This window comes from Spinacia oleracea, chromosome 5, assembly GCF_020520425.1.
Source record: "Spinacia oleracea cultivar Varoflay chromosome 5, BTI_SOV_V1, whole genome shotgun sequence".
Taxonomy (NCBI): Eukaryota; Viridiplantae; Streptophyta; class Magnoliopsida; order Caryophyllales; family Amaranthaceae; genus Spinacia; species Spinacia oleracea.
The window spans coordinates 1843705-1864056 of NC_079491.1; the positions used below are offsets into that span (position 1 = coordinate 1843705).

General features: G+C 35.2%; 3 protein-coding genes, 1 long non-coding RNA gene and 1 other non-coding gene across 5 annotated transcripts; 3 read left to right on the forward strand and 2 right to left on the reverse strand.

The window, feature by feature from the left end:
- Window positions 1-263: 263 nt before the first annotated feature.
- Window positions 264-5800, forward strand: LOC110794326 (pre-mRNA-splicing factor SLU7-A). Its single transcript, XM_021999288.2, has 9 exons — window positions 264-440; window positions 950-1113; window positions 1219-1331; window positions 1990-2409; window positions 3234-3369; window positions 3481-3780; window positions 3888-4104; window positions 4597-4700; window positions 5315-5800. The coding sequence occupies exons 1-9, from the start codon at window positions 425-427 to the stop codon at window positions 5456-5458; spliced, it is 1614 nt and encodes a 537-aa protein (XP_021854980.1). The 5' UTR covers window positions 264-424; the 3' UTR covers window positions 5459-5800.
- A 503-nt stretch (window positions 5801-6303) lies between these two features.
- Window positions 6304-6377, reverse strand: TRNAT-AGU (transfer RNA threonine (anticodon AGU)). Its single transcript has one exon. It is a non-coding gene; the product is annotated as a tRNA-Thr (tRNA).
- Window positions 6378-10307: 3930 nt separating this feature from the next.
- LOC110794345 (11S globulin seed storage protein 2) lies at window positions 10308-14882 on the forward strand. Its single transcript, XM_021999308.2, has 4 exons — window positions 10308-10710; window positions 11781-12139; window positions 12986-13435; window positions 14222-14882. Exons 1-4 carry the CDS (start codon window positions 10413-10415, stop codon window positions 14627-14629), a joined length of 1515 nt encoding a protein of 504 aa, XP_021855000.2. The 5' UTR covers window positions 10308-10412; the 3' UTR covers window positions 14630-14882.
- Window positions 14883-15549: 667 nt separating this feature from the next.
- LOC110794346 (protodermal factor 1) lies at window positions 15550-17039 on the reverse strand. Its single transcript, XM_021999309.2, has 2 exons — window positions 16839-17039; window positions 15550-16147 (listed from the first exon to the last, which is right to left on the reverse strand). The coding sequence occupies exons 1-2, from the start codon at window positions 16970-16972 to the stop codon at window positions 15820-15822; spliced, it is 462 nt and encodes a 153-aa protein (XP_021855001.1). The 5' UTR covers window positions 16973-17039; the 3' UTR covers window positions 15550-15819.
- Window positions 16162-19901, forward strand: LOC110794347 (uncharacterized). The gene is made up of 3 exons (XR_002534986.2): window positions 16162-17000; window positions 17726-17895; window positions 19561-19901. It is a non-coding gene; the product is annotated as an uncharacterized lncRNA (long non-coding RNA).
- Window positions 19902-20352: the final 451 nt, after the last annotated feature.

Genomic DNA, 20352 nt, shown 5'->3' on the forward strand with positions numbered 1-20352 from the left:
GATTTTGTTTCCTGGTCACTTCACTTTTTGTCAGAAATCGGTTAGACCGAGTCAGTTTTTAACAGCCCTGTATAACAACAAGATAAAAATGTGAGTCCAAACTTTCGGCCCTCGCAACAAGCCCAGTGAAAACAAAACATGCAGCAGCCCAAAACATGGGCCAGATTAAAAGGCCTGTAATGTGGGCTTCGACCCGTTTCAGTTAAAGACAACCCGTTAAGGGAAATAGAAAGTCGGTTAGAAATTAACACGGGTTATTAATTACAGATAGAAGAACGCAGTGGCGTCAGCAATCGGAAATCCACAACCACAACCTCCGCCACCCCACCTCCCTCTCTTTCTCAGTCCTCCAATCACCCTTCAATCGGATCCTTAAACTATTTCCGGAAATTTTACGATTCATACTTCAACAAATTAATCAATAATGGCGACTGCATCAGGTATGATTTCAACTACAATTTGCAATTCGACACTTTTTAGGGTTTTGGTATATCACTTTTAGATTTGATTCGATGAATCACTTGATTTGATTTAAATTTTTCGTATATTCGATTGCGTGTAATCCCTAATTCATGATTGTCGAGTTCAGATATTTTGTTAGTCACTCGAAATTTGATTTTTTTGTTTCGCCGGTAATTATTTTATTTTTTATTAAATTGGAGTTGTTTTCGAATTGTTTGTGTAAATGGGATGAATTTCTTGATTTAATTTGAATTTTTCGTATATTCAACTGCGTGTAACCCTAATTCATGATTGTCGAGTTCAGATATTTTGTTAATTTGCTGGAAATTTGATTTTTTTTTTGTTTCGCTGGTAAAAAATATTTTGTTAAACTGGAGCTGTTTATGAATTGTTCGTGTAATTGGAGGTTTTCGAAATTCTGAACGATTATTTTCAATTATTTGCACAATTGGAGATGTTTCTAAATTGATTATTGGGAAATTTGCAGTGGCGTTTAAGTCTAGGGAAGACCATAGGAAGCAGCTTGAATTAGAGGAAGCTCGTAAAGCTGGGCTTGCGCCAGCTGAGGTTGATGAAGATGGAAAAGAGATTAATCCTCACATTCCGCAGTATATGTCTTCTGCTCCTTGGTATCTCAATTCGAATAAGCCGGTGAGTTTTCTGTACTTTTATAATTAGGGTTCTTTATTTTCTTTGATTTGGTGGTGTTGAAAGAACTTTAAGAACTAACAATTCAACTTTTTGGTGGATCTTCAGAGTTTGAAGCATCAAAGGAAGTGGAAATCGGATCCGAATTACACCAAATCGTGGTATAACAGAGGTGAAAAAGGTTTTCAGGCAGATAAGTTTCGGAAGGGTTCTTGTGCTAAGTAAGTTGAATTTTGAACCTATTTGTGTGTGCTTTCACCTATTTTTTTGCTAGTAATTTGCATTTGAAGGCTTGTATGTCATTGAGCTAGTTCCTGAACTTCCAGGAGTGGGAAGTTAAACCTTTTCTAGTGTGTTTGACTTGACATTAATGGAAAAATTCATCTTAAATTGTAGAAGCGATCTTTTGAAACGAGTGTTCATAACTTGACATGAATGAGAATATTGAAGTGAATCTATACATATTAATAGATCTTTCAGTGTTCTATGCGGAATCTTTTTGAACTATGTTTTTGGGGTTAGGTCTTCTCTTAGTCTTTGATAACCTCATTACCATCTCACGCAATCAAGAGTGTATTTTTCACACTCTATGCGGAATCTTTTTATATTCAATCATCTTAAGCTTTATCCTACATGCTGTCCAGCATTTCTGGATGGGTTCCTTCCTATCATGCTGACTGGCGTGACTGTTGAGTATATGTACTATTACTTAGAAGGGGGATTTTCCTCTCAAGTTCCGCTCATAATGAGTTTTAAGTCTTTTTCCAGTATTTCTCAGGATCACTTTTCTCGTATAGTTACCTCAATTGGAGTCTTAATCTTTGTCCAACCATATAAATCCTTTTTCCATGTGATTAAAGTTTCCGGTGCTTTGTGCAGTTGTGGTGCCATGACCCATGATGCAAAGTCTTGCATGGACAGACCTCGAAGAGTTGGAGCAAAATGGAATGGAAAACACATTGCACCAGATGAAATAATAGAGGAGTTTGAGCTGGATTTCGATGGGAAACGCGACAGATGGAATGGTTTTCAAGCTGAAAGTTATGCCTTAGTTGTTCATAGATACGAGGCACAGGAAGAGGCAAGAAGAAAACACCTTAAGGAACAACAGTTGAAAAAGCTCGAGGAGAAAAATAAAACTGGTGAGGATGGTGGGGCTAGTGATGATGATGATGATGAAGATGATGTAGATGCTTTGAAAGTAGATGAGGCCTTGGTCGATGAGAGTAAACAAATGGATTTCGCAAAGGTTGAAAAACGTGTTCGTACGACTGGTGGAGGAAGTACTGGAACTGTAAGGTAAGTTTTTTACTTTTTTATGTTTAATATATCCAAACAGCTAGGCGTGTAAGTGTGTAGTATCTGCTTTCTATTAAGCCTTCGACTTGTTCTCGTATAAATATGTTAAGGGCTTCGTTACTTGTTCTCTGTAATGAACTGATATTATGGAGAGGGGTCTTTTGGGGATTTGTATTATGATTCAGTTATCAATTGCATGCATAGGCTAGTTTGTTAGGGGAAAAGCTCTCTTTATAGAGCATATTGGGGAGATGGAGAATCATGTTGAATATTACCATTTGATACTAATTAGCATAGCTTAAACATCATAAATGGCAGAAAATAAGGAAGAAGAGGATTTGATTACTAAACTGAAATTACAATAAAATGTAAAGGTTTTCAAGCTTTCGAAGAGGATTTGATTACTAAACTGAAATTACAATAAACTGTAAAGGTGTTTAAGCTTTCGAGAGGCTTGCTTCTTTCCCAATAAAGTCTTAAAAGCTTAACAAAACATTCATCAATATTCAACATGATTCTCCATCTCTCTAATACGCTTATACGCTCTATATAGAGCTTTTCCCCTATCCAGCTAGCTAACTTATTATGCAAGCCACTAATAACTGAATGATAATGCAATTCCCTAAAATAATCCTCCCTGTAAGATCAGTTCATTGCATGATCCACTAGTTTTGAAACCTTGCTGGTGTCAGTCTCCCAAGTGCATAGCCCACTAGTCAGAAGACAAATAGGAAGCCCCTTTGAAGTCTGTAATTACTTGTTACTTTCTCCAAAATCGTTGCTTAGAACTTGTTGCTAACTCGTGATGGTTTTCTGTGATGTAGAAACTTGCGTATTCGAGAAGATACAGCCAAATATCTATTGAATCTTGATGTTGATTCGGCCTACTATGATCCTAAAACGCGGTCCATGAGAGAGGATCCTCTTCCAGATGCCGATCCAAATGAGAAGTTTTATGTTGTAAGTTCTCTGAAGAATTATTTTTCAACTTGTCAAGAGATCTCGTGTGTTCAGTCCATTCAATTAGCCTTTGCGCTGTTTGATGTTATTATTACTGTAATCTGTGTTTAGGGTGACAATCAAAATCGGCTCAGTGGTCAAGCTTTGGAATTCAAGCAGCTCAATTTACATGCTTTTGAGGCATTTGACAAGGGACAAGATGTACACATGCAAGCAGCTCCTTCCCAAGCTGAGTTGCTTTACAAGAACTTCAAAGTCAATAAAGAGAAGTTAAAATCCCAGGTGAAGGACACCATAATGGAGAAGTATGGCAATGCTGCATCAGAGATGGATATTCCACGGGAACTTCTACTTGGCCAAAGTGATAGGCAAGTTGAATACGATCGTGCTGGACGGATAATCAAGGGGCAGGTATTATATCCTACATTCCTGATGTGCTGAAGCTAGTTTACATAGAACTCCGTTCTTTATTTGTTAGTCTGTTTACATGTTTAATGTTTGTTGTGCCATTGATATAGGAGATGGCTGTTCCCAAGAGTAAATACGAAGAAGATGTGTTTGCTAATAATCACACAAGTGTTTGGGGTTCATGGTGGTGTGATTTCCAATGGGGATACAAATGTTGCAAGCAGACAATCCGAAACAGCTATTGTACGGGTGCTGCAGGGATTGAAGCTGCAGAAGCATCAGGAGAGCTGATGAAAGCTAACATTGCCCGGAAAGAAACTTCTGAAGGTTGTGGCCATATTTCATTTTTTTTTATTAGTTCTCGTGAAGTATCTTGAATTCTGTGCTTCCGTCTCTTTCTCTTGGTTAATTGGTTCCTTATCTACGTTCTATTCACCTGATTTTTACTTATTTTATCTGAACTTGTCTAAATATAACTGAACTGAACTTATCAAAACTTATTTTAGTTATAAATTGTACTTGGTCAACCCTTATTTTTCCTGAAATTATCTTATTTGAACTTATCTGAACTTATTTTTCCTGAAATAAGTGGAAATAAGTTAGCTCATGACTATAGTAGTCACATCTTTCCCCAGGGAAGATTGTTATTATTAGATCTAATTGGCTGTTTGCTGACTTGCTGTCCTTCAAATTTGTTATCTGTGCGTCCTTAAAGGTGGTAGGGTTAGGTGGAAAATGTATCCTCCTCTAACTCTTGTTGCACTATTGACTTACCATCTGTATTATTATGCTGATTTGTGTATTTGGCCATGAAAACAGAAAACCTAGCGCCTGTTGAAGAGAGAAGGCCGGCTGCTTGGGGTACAGAGGTGCCGGAGGACTTGGTTCTGGATGAGAAGAAACTTGCTGATGCAATTAAAAAGGTACTTTCTGAAATTGCTGAAACTTTCCAGTGTAGTTACATTTCTAGAAAGACACCTAAATTACATGCAGAAGTGTCTTCACAAATATTCTGTGCCCTTTGTTTACATTGAGACTGGATTTTGGAGACCAGTCTCTATCTCTTTTCTGCCCATTTGGAAAAGATCAAAATCGCCCTTACATATACAAAGGGGAACTAAAAATCCACTCCAGCAGATTGTCTATCAACCCACCCCCGTAAAGATGGTTGTTGTGCCCGGCCCGCCCCGGTACGGGGACAAAAAAACACGGCCCTACACGAGTACGAAGTCCTGGGCCGTGCCCGGGCCTCATTTTTCGGAAAAAGCACGGCACGACGATTAATTTAGTAAAATTATGCTTAGCCGCTTAGGCACGCCTGGACCGGGCCTGGGCCATGCTTTGAAAGTTTCTGTCCGTCCCGATACGATGCACAGTGGGCTGGCCCATGGACTCGGCCTGAATCCCGACACGACCACATCCATCTTTATACCCCCTCCCCCTAGCTCCATATGGACACCCTTAAAACTCAAAAGTCTAGATTTCAGTTTCTACTTGTTCTTAGACTTATCTCCTGACCTTCTACCTGCTTGCACAGGAGAATGCAAAGAGGAAAGAAGAAAAGGATGAAAGGAAGCGGAAATATAACGTTAATTACGACAACGACGTGACACCAGAAGAGATGGAAGCTTTCAGAATGAAGAGGATCCACCCTGATGACCCCATGAAAGATTTCCTTTGAAGCTGTACGTACTCCTAATGAGAACTTTTGTGTTACAGAAGGAAGCTACCTCCTTGCTCATATCTTGTCTATGTTGTACTATTGGAGATGCATTTTGTTGATGAAAGCAACATTGCGCGTACATGTATCAGTATCAATTATCTTTCGAGGGGGTGTTTGCTTATGAGTTATAGTTTTCCTTCCCAGTACGTAGTACTCTCGCGTGTTTGTATATACTTACGAAGTGTTTGATTTCACTTATCTTGAATGTATTCGGAGGTTTGTATTAGCTGCAAATAAATTGCAAAATTATGTGCAACATTGGTCTCTTCTTTGTTTGTACAATATTACTTAGTTTCTCAATTTTGCATTTGATTGTCGTGTTGGGTGCCATATTCCCTTCTGTGTACTGTTGGTACAATGTGAGGATGGTGAAATGCAGTTATTGGATTGGTAATTCCCAAAACTGCTGCCTCATCTTAGAAGAAGGTAATTCCGAAACTGCTGTAAAAATCTCAAAAAAAGTTGAACTTAAAATTTATGGGTATTTCCAAAATACCTAAATTGGCCTTGCGGGTAAAAGGTACCTCCTCCTTTTGATTTCATAACGCTTTGTTTATCACAAACCAAACCATATAAACAACAACACTACCGCAGCAACAACCATATTCTTCCGAAATTAAGATCTTCCTGTTATTTTATTGATCCATTTTTATTCTTTAAAATTAGAAATGGTTGATATTTATATATATACAATGAATCAATTATAACACGTAGATAATACGAATAGTGACAGAAGTCAAATTCCGTCGTCTAAAAAATATAAATAATAAAGGAGTCTTTTAATTGCACAAAACTATATCTATTGCTCTCGTTGAGAGTCGAACTCAAGACCTCCCGCTTACTAAACGGGTGCTCTAACCAACTGAGCTACGAGAGCTTGTTGATAAGATTCATTTTAATTATTCCATAAATACTAATTGAATAATTTATACTAACTACCACTTCCTAAAACTATTATCTAACTGAGCTCGAAAACTAGCAATGAAAACATCAGCTCTCTCATCAATCCCCAACGTTGATTCCCTCAAACCATTTCCATTATTAACATTCTCATGATCATGCTCAATCTTGTCTCGAATTCGCATAGTTAACTTTGATGATGATGATGAACTTGAAGAATAAGAAGTGTTTTTGAAGAGATTATCTATATAAATAGGTGATTTTGGAGGAGGAAACTTGTATTTTTTGTACAACTTCTTCCTTTTCAAGGCGGTTCGCCTTGGAGATAAGTATAGAGGAGTAGTGATATTGTTGTTCATCATCCTAATCTTAGTCTTTGGCTTAATATTTATCACAATAAGTTTCTTTGATTTGTGGGTGATGAATTTGTGTAATAGTTTGGTGCTCTTTGTGAGTTTTTTCCATACTACTTTGCTCATTGCTTGGAGTTGAATCCCCTTTCTTTTTAGGGTTGAGCTAGACATAGTTGAGAGAGATTAACACAATAAGAAAACAACAACAACTTAGTATGGTTCTATGGATGGATAGTTTTATTAGGAAAGGTCGGGATTTGGAGAGGTTCAGATATATGCAATCTGACCTGTAATATCGAGATATCGAGATCAACTCAACAAGAAAACAAAAATTTAGTATGGATGGGATAGTTTTATTATGTAAGGTTTGGGATTTGGAGGTTCAAATATATGGAATCTGACCTGTAATATTGAGAGAGATCAACTCAACAAGAAAACAACAATTTAGAATGGATGGATAGTTTTATTATATAAGGTCGAGATTTGGAGAGGTTCAGATGTATGCAATCTGACCTGTAATATTGTGAGAGATCAACTCAACAAGAAAACAACAATTTAGAATGGATGGATAGTTTTTTTTTTTTTTTTTTTTTGGTATTAGGGATAGTTTTATTATGTAAGGTTAGGATTTGGGGAGGTTCAGATGTATGCAATCTGACCTGTAATATTGAGAGAGATCAACTCAACCAATAACAATTAAGTATGGAATGTTTTATCCAAGGGAGAGATTTGAAGAGGTTCAGATGTGTGCAATCTGGTTCGTGACAACGAGAAATGAAGGGAGAATTGGAGATGTTATATTAAGGTTTGGTTTTTTTTTTTGGATTTGGTAATTTGTAGATATAGAGATATTATGTGAGATTCGTGGGAGTATAAATTGATAAGAAGGCTAGTGGGGGGAGACTGTTGCGTAATTCTAACGCTACATTTTAGGTTAGATGTGAGTAAGTAATTAGGAATATATTCATATGTTTCAAAATAGTCGTAACATTTTGCTTTTTTTCTTTTTTTTCATTATTCACATAATTTTTGTTTTAGAAAAAGCATAGTCATGTGAGATTTTATTAGATTTGTCTTATTAAATACTTTGTGATTTTTATTTTATTTTTTTATAATTTTACTAATCGATAATTAAAGATATTGTTCAAGTTATACATTAACAAGCATGAAATGTAAAGGATTACAACTAAAAAGAAACAGAGGAAGTAGTTTTCACAAAGCAATTTTTATTTTTAATTTTTAATTTTTATTTTTAATTTTTTATATTGAATAAATTGAGAGGTCCTAGAATCTTCCTAGTGGAAAAAGTTGTGTATCAAAATATTCTTCCATAGCTTGAAAATGAAGCAACAAGTGCAAGTTGCATTATTTCTCAATTCCATTATCTTTTTTATGGTCGAAAAATCAATGTTGTCACCAAGTCGGTATACTGATATATATACTCCGTACTTTATAGTTAAAGATAATCTATAACTAGTTTATAATTAGTAGTATTATTTAAAAAGCATAATTATAGCTTATTAGATATCACGTGACATCTCTTTCTTTCATCAATTAATTTAGTTTTTTCAATTTTCTCTTTTGTTGTTGCTGTTTTTACAACTCTAACGCTCTTCCACTTCACTGTTGTCATTCAACATCAATTATGTTCACTATTTAATACGAAGTACATTTATTTCATTCAACATTTTCACCTCATCTCCCTCTTTATCACTCGATATGAATTTACCATTAAATTTATTTATATAATATTTCAACCTTCAAATTCTACATCTATTTAAATAATGTATTCCCACATGACTAAAATAACAAGCCCTCCATAAAATTAGAACTTTAAAAAACGGTTAAATAATCCTTATATGAAAGAACGGGCTCAAGAGCTAGTTGTAAAATAAGAATTGTGCAAGTGAATACACCCGATCTCTATGTCTGAATTATCCTCAATTAATAATGAGTTAAACTATGAATATACGAAGTACGTCTTTTTTATGCCAATGAATGAATTATTGATACGAATAAATTTACAAACTCGTGAATTAGTAACAAGAACAAATATAAAAATTTACAAGTGTTTATTACAATATGTGGTACATACATTTACTACTACTCCACTATTTATAGTTGGCAATTAAGTTTTGACGATGGTACAGCCGTACAGGTACACAAAATATAACACCAAATATCTTACATAGTGGTTTGTGCATACATTTAATAAAGTGACTGAACGAAAAATCCCCTTCATACATCCAACAAAAGTGATTTCACATATTCTATCCTACAATTTATATATACTTATCATTTATGTTCTACTTTCTCATATAGTCATATCAGTTGATAAAATTAAGGCAAATTTATCAAAAACTACCTTATAAAATATGATTTTTGCGAAAAACTACCTTATAAAAAAAATGTTGTAATAAACTACCTTATAAAAATGTTATGTTGTAGGATACTATCTTTGGCCGGATTATGAGCATTAATTCAAAATTACGACGTTGACTTTACTAGGTGCATCTTACGCGACATCTAACGGGAAAGATGTAATTAAATGGCACGTGACATATATATGGTAAAGTCAATCCTGGAATATCGATCAAACGTTCGTAATTCGGAAAAATGTAGTATCTTACTACATAAATTTTTTATAAGGTAGTTAATTGCAACATTTTTTTTATAAGGTAGTTTTTTACAAATAAATAATAACTGGTTTACACTTTACAGATGATTTTGATCCAACAAACATATAATAAAACTCCATTTTCCTAGCTAATATATGTGAGACGTATGGTTACATGTATACTGTAGATCATACGTTTGATTTCCACTTCCTGTTTGTAATTTGTATTATATATATTGCTCTTGTGGCTATTTAACTCAAAAAATATTTAGTTGTGGCCATTTCCAGAACATCATTGAGGTCTTAGCCTAATAGTTAAGAATAGAGCTGACAAATGTGTCGTGTCGGGTCATACTCGTGTTTGGTCTCGTGTCGATTTCATGTTGTTCATAAAATTTATCTACCATCTAAAAAGTAAAATAATTGTATAATATGACAAATTAATCAAAATGGGTCGTGTTTGGGTTGGTTTGTTTGTTGTCGTGTCAGCTTCGTGTTTTTCTCAGTAACTTTGTGTTTATGTCGTGCCGGTTTCGGTTATGTTATCGTGTCGTGTCAGAAACTGCCAGCTCTAGTTAAGAGTAAGGGCTTGTATACTCAGATTCAAATCTGCATCTGCCATTTATAATTTATATTGTCCTTATTGCTTATTTGAAGACAAAAATACAAAACCTTAGCAAAAAAAAATTCAGAAATCAGACAACAACCCAACACAAAACATAAGCCACACCTTGCATAATTGCATGGTTCATTTGGAATGTTATCCCTACACAACCACCAAACCTCAAGCCAAATGTACGATAAAAAACAGAACAAATTCGACACATCTTTAACCTCAATTCTCATGCAACCCCCACGTTGATATACCACCTTACTAACACAACTACAACCCCAATTTTTTACATGAAATGTGGCAAAAATAAACCGTTTTTTCATGCATATAAATTCAACCCAAACACCCCTCATTTAATCATAACATATCTTCTAAACTTTTCTTCATCTTCAAATATTTTCTAAGTGTTCTTTCTTTTTACTAACAACCATGGTTTGTACCAAAATACTTGTAGCACTTTCACTTTGCCTCATGGTGTTTTCCACCATGGGGCAAATCTCACAGAAGAGGCTGAGCTACCAAGCTCAGCAATGCCGCCTTAACCGGCTCACGTCGAGCGAGCCGAGCCGTAGGGTTGAGTGTGAAGGAGGGTTGATTGAGATGTGGGATGATAATGAGGAACAATTCCAATGTAGTGGTATTCATGCAATGAGGCTTACTATTCAACAAAATTCCCTTTCTCTCCCTAACTTCCACCCTTTCCCTCGCCTCGTCTACATCGAACGAGGTATGTATACACCCGATTACATGTAGAGCTACATGTAATCAGGTCGTTTTGCATTTATAATCCCTTAAAAAAACAAATTGTATAATTTAAAAGCACATTTTTATAGTTTAAAAGCACACTTTTTTTTGTCCGTTTAGAAGCTCATTTTACAATATTAAAGCACATATATTTTCTCAATACTATATTACAGTCTACAGAGTATCTAAACATCCGATTATATGTAGAGCTACATATAATTAGGACGTTTTGTATTTTTAACCTCTTAAACAACACATTTTTCTTAGTTAATCAGGTCGTTTTGCATTTTTAATCCCTTAAAAAACACATTGTATAATTTAAAAGTACATTTTTATAGTTTAAAAGCACACTTTTTTTTGTCCGTTTAGAAGCTCATTTTACAATATTAAAGCACATATATTTTCTCAATACTATACTACAGTCTACAGAGTATCCAAACACCCGATTGTATGTAGAGCTACATATAATTAGGACGTTTTGTATTTTTAACCTCTTAAACAACACATTTTTCTTAGTTTAAAAGCACATTTTTTTTAGTTTAAAAGCACATTTTTTTTTTAGTTTAGAAGCTTATTTTTACCGTTAAGAAGCTCATTTTACAATATGCACATATATTTTCTCAATACTATACTATGGAGTATCTTCCAATTAAGAAAAAACCCTAAAACCTAAGACCTAAGAGTTGATCAACCAACAACAAATACATATCATCTCAAATCTTTTGAGAACCCCAATTTATTCAAGCATATATTTAATTAAATTCTCTTAATGGTTAATTAATTACATTTCTTTTGATAACATATTTTTTCATTAACAATATGTTAATTATAAACATATGTGGTTTTAATCCCTAAAAAAAAATGTGATTTTTAAGGGGTTAAAAGTACAAAAACAGTTAAAAACCCAGTTACATATAGATCTACATACAGATATACAACTGAGTATATCTTCTACTAATTTATTTATGTCAACACTACTCACTAGTAATATTTTATAACGATGAAATATATATGGTTAAACTAAGACATGCATGCATGCTATGATTAATACAGGTGAAGGAATTATGGGAATAACCTTCCCAGGATGCCCAGAGACTTATGACTCATCAGGTAGGAGGCAACCCGAGACCCGTGCCCAATTCGGGCTCCGTGGGCAAGAAGGGATCCGTGGGCAAGAAGAGATCCGTGGGCAGGAAGGGATCCGTGGGCAAGAAGGGATCCGAGGAGATGAACAGAGACAATCGGGTCAGAAAGATCTCCACCAGAAAGTTCACCGTTTCCGACGTGGCGACATCGTGGCGATCCCACCCGGTGCCGTACACTGGTGTTACAATGACGGTAACGAGGAAGTCGTTACCGTCATTGTTGATGACCTAAACAACCCATCTAACCAACTTGACCAAAACTTCAGGGTAAACAATACTATAACTCTCATTGATCACTACTAGAAGTGCATTCAATTATTAATTTAAAGGAAAATTCAAGTTTAACAATTAAGGGCCCGTTCTGTATTACTGTTTTTTTTCTTCTTCTGGTTTTTCTGAAATTCATATTATTTTAATTGAATAATCTATTACATCATACTAAAACAAACGCCAAAACAACGCCAAAAGTGATACAAGTCACTTCATAGAATAAAATTTCCCCCCAAAATGTTTTTTCTTAAAATATATTTAATTTTTTTTTATTAACTTTTTATGTATGGAAAAAACTTGAATATAGAATATACTACGGAGTAATAGATAGTACCGTGTAATAATAATTTTCTTAAAATGATTTTGTTAATATTTTAGTCAAATCGGTATATCAAATGAAAATTTTATTGACTTAATATTTTGGTCAAATTATCTAAATAAAATACTAGTAATACGTATTTTTGGACTGAAGTTACATATTAAATGAGTGCATAATTGATTTATTCATTATGCATCTCCTTTTTGAGGAGAGGAGAAATATATTAGTTAAACATTTCATACAAAAATGATCAAATAATAATTTTAGCACGGAAATTACATATTAAATCATTAAATGAGTACGTAACTGATTTATTCATTTTTCTATCTTCTTTATGAGGAGAAATATATCAGTTAAAACATTCCATACAAAAAATGATCAAATACTAATTTTAGCACGCATGGCCGCACCAGCCCGCACAAGATCTAATCTAGTGAACTTAAAAATAGTTATATTTAACTAGATTAGATCCCGTGCATGCACTGATTTTAAAAACTGACAGCAAAAACTGTTTATTTTTTTAGGCATTCCACTTAGCAGGTGGATCACAAGGCTCATCCCAAAGAGGAATTAGAGGCCAATCAGGGCAGCAACAACAAACCCAAAGCGTCTTCAACGCCTTCGACTCCCAACTCCTAGCCGAGGCGTTCGACGTGCCAGAAGACTTGATCAGAAGGGTGCAAGAAAACGAGAACCGCGGCCTCATTATTAAGGTCGAGAGAGGCGAGATGAGAGTCCTTAGCCCCGAAAGCGAGCAGGATTACGACGAAGATAGGAGGAGGCAGTATATGGGACTTGATGTTAATGGTATCGAAGAAAGTATTTGCACCATGAGGCTTCGTCACAGTCTTGATAACCGTAGGGAGGCTGATGTTCACTCTCGACATGGTGGAAGGCTTAACATTGTTAATGAGCATAAGTTGCCTATTCTTCAGTACTTGGATATGAGTGCCGAGAAAGGAAACATGTTCCCGGTAAATTGATCGATACTCCCTCTGTTTTTTTAATTTTTAATTAGTAACTAAAATAAATAAGTATATAATTAGGTGCATTATTGTGTTATTAGTTGACTAATTGGTTAGGAAATAGATAAAATGACAATTAGGAAGTAATTGGCAACAAACGTCAAAGACGTAGGTAGTAACTGATAACTTTTTAAGATGTAGATAGTAAATCACAAACTTACCCAAGAGTTAGGTAGTACGAAGTAATTGATCAATTTTTCCATGATATTAAGAAAATGTGTATTGTGACTAATCCAACAATAATTTACCTAATAACATTTGATTACTTATGTTGGTAAAAAAAAATTCAAGTCAAAATTAGTATATGAGTAGTGACAAAGTTGATGGGTGCAAGTAAAAAAAATAACCCAGAGGGAGTACAAAATATACGCAGAATATAGACCTGATCAACAGTCCAGTCCTGTTCGAAAAAGTGCGGGTTTGGACAACCTAAAATACACGTTTTTAGACTAAAGCCCGATCTCGCCACGAAAAGCCCATTTCGACCCGCTTTAAATTTATTGGTTTGTGCATGATTTTTTGTGTGTTAAAGTCCCGCCCGACCCGGAAAAATGTTGGTTTGCACAACAAACATACACATTTTTAGACTAAAGCCCGATCCGGCCCTAGGAGAACATTTCGGGTCTAGGCATAATTTTTTGTGCTATAGCCTAGCCTGGCCCGAATTTTGATGAGTAGAATATTCAAATTCGAGTTATACATAAAACTTACATGGTTTTTATCATATGGATGCAGAACACAATCTACTCCCCACACTGGGCAGTGAACAGCCACAGCATCATCTACGTGACCCGCGGCGAGGCCCACATCCAGGTCGTCGGCCACGACGGGCAGAGCGTGATGGACGACCGAGTTAACGAAGGCGAGATGTTCGTGATCCCACAATACTTTGCAGTAACCGCAAAGGCAGGAAACAATGGGTTCGAGTATGTATCCTTCAAAACAACCTCTAGCCCGATGAAAAGCCCGATGGTAGGGTATACCTCTGTTTTTAGGGCAATGCCACTCCAAGTTTTAACCAATGCTTACCAAATCTCACCTTCGGAAGCTCAAGAACTTAAGTATAATAGGGAACACCAGACCATCTTCCTCCCTTCAAGGGGTGGACAGAGTAAGAGGATTTTAAGCGAAGAAATGGCGTAAGTTTATGCTATGAAAACGAGGTCGAAAATGGTGGATTTCCCTTGTTTTTAGTTTAGTGTAGTGTACTATGTACTATCTTTTCTTACTGTTGGTTTTTGTGCTTCTCACTTTTTATGATGCAATGTTAATAAATTTTGGTTCTTTCTCTTTCTTCTTTACATTTCTAGGTTACCGTTCTATAGTTAGCCATATAGATTCACATAGATTTGAAAATCAACCCATTGTAACTATTGTGTAGTGAAAAACAACAACAAAAAACAAATGCTGCAAGGTTTTAGCCTAGTGGTTAAAAGTTAAAACTGACGGGTTGTGTATGATAGGCCGCACGTTTGTATCCCTCTCCCCTATTAATCATTAATAGTTAGTCATTAACCTCGGCAACCCCATTGTAACTAACTACTCTTATAATGTAGTGAGACGTATTTCATACTCCCTCTGTCCCAGAATTGCACCGGTTCGAGTCGATACGCTTGTCAATGCACAACTTTGACCACCGGTATCTTTAACTACATATTATAAAAACTTATGAAATATTAATATTTTAAAAATATATGTTAAGATGAATCCAACAATATATTATATGCTAACTTTTGTTTTATACTAGAGATAAAATAGGGTTAAAGTGAATTATGTGAATAGTGCAAAAAGTCAAACCGGTGCGAGTATTCCGTGACGGAGGGAGTAATAGTCAACACAACAAGTTGAAACCTATTTTGTAATAGTCAACTCAACAAGAAACAAATGCCGCAAGTCCGCAACTATAACCTAATGGTTAAGACTTAAGACTTGCTGCTCATATAAGATAGGTCACAAGTGTGAATTATCTCTTTCCTGTTAGTTACTTTTTTTTGCTGTTGTGGCTAATTCGCAAAAAAAAAAAAAAAAAAAAAAAAAAAAAAGCATTACTAGAAAGTTACACATGCACAAAAAGGAAATAATTGTAGTAGCAATATAGCATCATACCATTTGGTTTCCTCAATTACCTCATTAGCTAGCTAACCTTAATTACATGAAATTCACTTCATGTTTTTACTAGAGTCTACAAATTAGGAAGTCTCCCTATTCCCTCCATCCCTAAGAAAAAGTACCTATTTATCGTACGTGAGTAAAACGTACGAAATATAGACAATTATTTTGAAACGGAGGTACTATTACTAAACTACCCCTTTACTCTATTAGTAGGTAAATCTTTAATTACACGCTTCATTAGCCATCTTAAGTATATGGGCCTGTTGGGCCGCATCTTTCTCAGAGATTAGGCCCTTTAAAAGCAGTGTCTTTACCTCCCAGGCCCTGTAAGGAAAGCCCAATCTAGAATACGAATTCAACAACGCAGCACTTGACTGCTTCAACACTCTTGCATAAGCATTCTCAACGTCGTCGTTTCGTGTTGCTGCTTCTAACAAGGTCAAATCAGATCTGAACCGTTCGATTGCTCTTGATCCAAATACTTTTGATACCGTTGATCTTTGTGGTACCATCTTTGGCCATTCTTCCCTCTTGCTGCTGCCCCAGTACCTAAAGCCCGAACATAAACGAGTTAGTGAGTTGACTCGGGGGTGATTTTGACTGAGTTGTGTTAACTCGTATGTAAACCCGGGAGGTACTTTCTAAAATTCAAAATGAAGGAACCTTTTTAGGTTTTTTCTATTGCAAGTGATGCAACTAGGTGTACTCGTAAATGGTACAACCAAATCTATTTCTTTAAAGTCTTTGTTTTATTCGACTTATTTTGCCTTATTTCAGTTAAAATAAGTTTAGATAAGATCAGATAAATTCAGATAATATAAGTTTGATTATCAATTTTTTTCGGATATTTTCACCCACAAATAAATTTTATCGGACAAAATAAATCATTTTCATATAAAATTAGTTTAGAAAAGTTAAGTTAAATTCAGTTAATTTCAGATAATATAAGTTCAGTCAAAATTAGTCCAATAGAACCGAGCGTAAGTGGGGGGTTGACTCAGTACAAACTACCCCAGTCAACCCGCTCTAACCATAACCCGGCCTAATACATTATGGAGTATTCAGATAGACAAGTGACTAAAACAAAAGCAAAAGCACGTTTTTTTTTTGACTCAGAGGCATAACTAAAAGTAATGGGAGACTTGATTTTGAAAGAACAATGAACTCGGGCGATTCAAACCGGTATCAACAAATTTGAAATGCAAAGAGAGGGAAGGAGGGAGAGAGAGAGAAGACGTACTGGGGAGTGCATCGTCCTCTGTGTACAGGGAAGAGGAAGCCAGGCCTAGCAGCAGATGTTGAAGAAGATGCGAAGTAGCAGCAAAGAATCAAGAACAGAGCGAGTTGACTCAGTGAATGAGGAGAGTTCACCATTTCTAAAGGAAGAGAATATGAAAAGGAGGTTTGACTGTTTTGTCTGATTGTCTCCACCTTATTTTAAACTCAACGTTCTTTTGCTTTTTGTATTTTGATTTAACCGTTCTCTTTTCTATGTTAGAGCGATTTCTTTCAATATTGTTTAAAGAACGTCAAATTCTCAAAATGCGTCACTTTCTAACTTAATTTCCACCATACCGTCCACGTCAGTATTAAAATCGGTCTATTTTTTTTAACAACGCGGCACTAAACCGCTATCTCAGGTAACGGTTGACATAAGTAAACTGCTATCTGAGATAGCGGTTTACATAAACCGATGTCTCAAATAGCGGTTTATAACTTTATATATTCTCTAAATCAAAACTTACAATTAGCTTCCAAAACAAAAACTTACCGTACCCCGTTATGTTTTAAAGCAAGCCGCCATCTGAGATAGCGGTTTTGTTTTAAAGCAAACCGCTATCTCAGATAGCGGTTTAAAACATTGAACCGTCACCTGAGATGGCGGTTTACCTGAGATGGCGGTTTGCTTTAAAACGAAACCGCTATCTCAGATGGCGGTTCATTGTTGAACCGAAAAAAAAATTACTTCTCTTTCTCCCTTTTGCTGACGTGGACGGTATGGTAGAAATTATCTTAGAAACTAACGTATTTTCGGAATTATTAGATCTTTACGCAATATTGAAGGAAATCGCTCTCTATTTTAAAATGAGTTAAATGAAAATATAATTTATTTTGTTGTACCACCAGGTTCACCCTTATGGATAATTCGAATTTGGGGCAAGTTCTGAGTAGATAGGTTTCAGTCCCCTTCCAATTGTTGTTGCGAGGGATCGAACATGGGTGCTCCCTATCAAGTTCAGCCTCAATCACCACTAAACGAACAAGCAATTGGTGTGACAATATAAATTATAAATGAGGTAAGATAATCGGATTTGAGATATATCGTGCATAGACCATCAGTTTTAACCACTATGTTAATACATCATTAGTTCTCTTGCCAATCTATGATTCAATTTACTACAAGATACTTTTAAAAGTTTTAGTTCAAGTTAATTCGTTGTATTGTGCACAAGTTACAATTGATTATATATATAAAAAATTGCCGTGTTTTATTAAGTTGATATTCAAAAAGAAGGAAAAGAAAAACTTCAAAATTGTGTGATTGAAACTAGCACATATAGACATACTCCCTCTGTTCTCGAATATTATTTTCATTTGATATCTTGACACTATTCACAATTGAAGAGAACCTTCTAATTTTTTTCCAATACGTACTTCAAACTATATTCATGTGAGATCTTATTTTGTTCGTATCAATTTGTAGTTTAACAATATCAATTTTTTAATATTTTTTTAACCTACATATTTGGAGAAATTTACGTTTAGATATTGAGTTGACACGAGTTGAAAAGTCAAAATGGGACTAATATTAAAGAACGGATAGAGTATAATAATACTCTGTATTTGTTAAGAACAATTCAGATTGGCTCTAGTTTGTCTAAAAAATGTAATTCAAGGTACTATAAATGGAGAAATTTGAGTTAGATCAATCTATATGCTTTAGAGAATTAAGAATGAGCCAAATGGGAGGCATGACAAAATAAGTAGAAAAACTATTGGTTGGAATTTGGAAATCTAATAATTGGTGAAAACACGACAACTTAGATAAATCAATTATCCTTACAATAATAAATGGATAAATGGTTGGACAATATATACTCAACACTAGGGGTGTGCAAAAATTGGTCCGGACCGAAAAAGTGGACCGGACCGGACCGACCCAGACCGGACCAGACCGGACCGAAGACAATCGGTCCGGTCATCGGGTCGAGAAATATCAATTTCCGGTCTTCGGTCCGGTCTGGTCCGGTCCAAAACCCGATTTTGGACCGGACTGAATTTTTCTTAATAAAATATAATATAAACTACTTAAAAAGTTAATTATCTCCTTTAATATGTTGTAAATATTATTAGGAAAATTTCGTATTTACTACCTTTTAAATACCCGACTTTTGTAATTACTACCTTATGAAATTTTTATTTTATTTTACTACCTTAAAGTTTCAATATTTTTTTGTTTACTACCACTTAACGGTTTCCATCCACAAGTTCCGTTAAATGGGCCCACTAACAGCTTTAATTCTTATTTCCCTCATTTCTTTCCATTTCTTTCCCGATTTCACTCTTCTCTTTAATGTTCACCTATTATAATTTGTCCCTCTTCTTCAACCTCTGTAATTTTCTCTCTCTTCTTCACCTTCCTCCTTTGGAGAACATGAAAACTTTTTCAAACAACCTTGAATTCACCTGATTCAATTCCTCTAGTTTTCACCTCAAATCTGAAACCTCATCATCCTTAACATCGATTTCACATTGCAATCGGTTAAATACAAACTTCAGAGCCCTAAGCTTATGCTGATTTTCATTAACTTGGAGTTCTAAATTAGGGTTTTGGTAGTAATTCTTATACAACTGTTTAAATTCATAAAGGGTCTGAAGATAAGAAGCCTCAAACAACAAAATTGAAGCAAATAATGAAGTAATTAGGGTTTGGTTAAACTGTGGAACTTTACCTTTCTCAGGAATTAGAGAAGGTTCTTGAGGTGGGCCAGGCTTCATTACCATAACTTTCTAATTGGAGATGAATTTATCGGGATTACTGACATCATCACCACCAAGGAGATAGAATTTTTCAGAATCATCAGCGAAGAATTCGAGAGCTTTGGATTTGAAAGAGAAAGCGAATTTCATGAACATTTCGGAAATTTGAGGGGTTTTGATTCGTTAGTTTAATCGAAATGCTGGATTGGGAATTACGATTCTTTTGAATTTGTTTGTGCAACTATGCTTAGTTATAATTGGTTAATAGTTGCTTTTGATGGTTTAGTTTTTGTTGGAAATGCTGGTTTTTTATGAATCAATGTTGGTTATGAATTGATTTGTTGATTGAAAGAATTATCAGGATTGTATATGTTAAATGGTTTTAATCATGTGATAAAGATACATGCTTTTACATGTTAACTGGTTAAGACTTAAGAGTATAACAAAACACAGAAATTAAGAAGAGGGACTCTATGATTTCTCCACTCTAATCGGCTGGATTCGAGGTTGTCGAAAGAGTTGTGTTGTTCTATATATATGTTCTCCAAAGGAGGAAGGTGAAGAAGAGGGAGAAAATTACAGAGGTTGAAGAAGAGGGACCAATCGTGAAAGAAATGGAAAGAAATGAGGGAAATAAGAATTAAAGCTGTTAGTGGGCCCTTTTAACGGAACTTGTGGATGGAAACCGTTAAGTGGTAGTAAACAAAAAAATATTGAAACTTTAAGGTAGTAAAATAAAATAAAAATTTCATAAGGTAGTAATTACAAAAGTT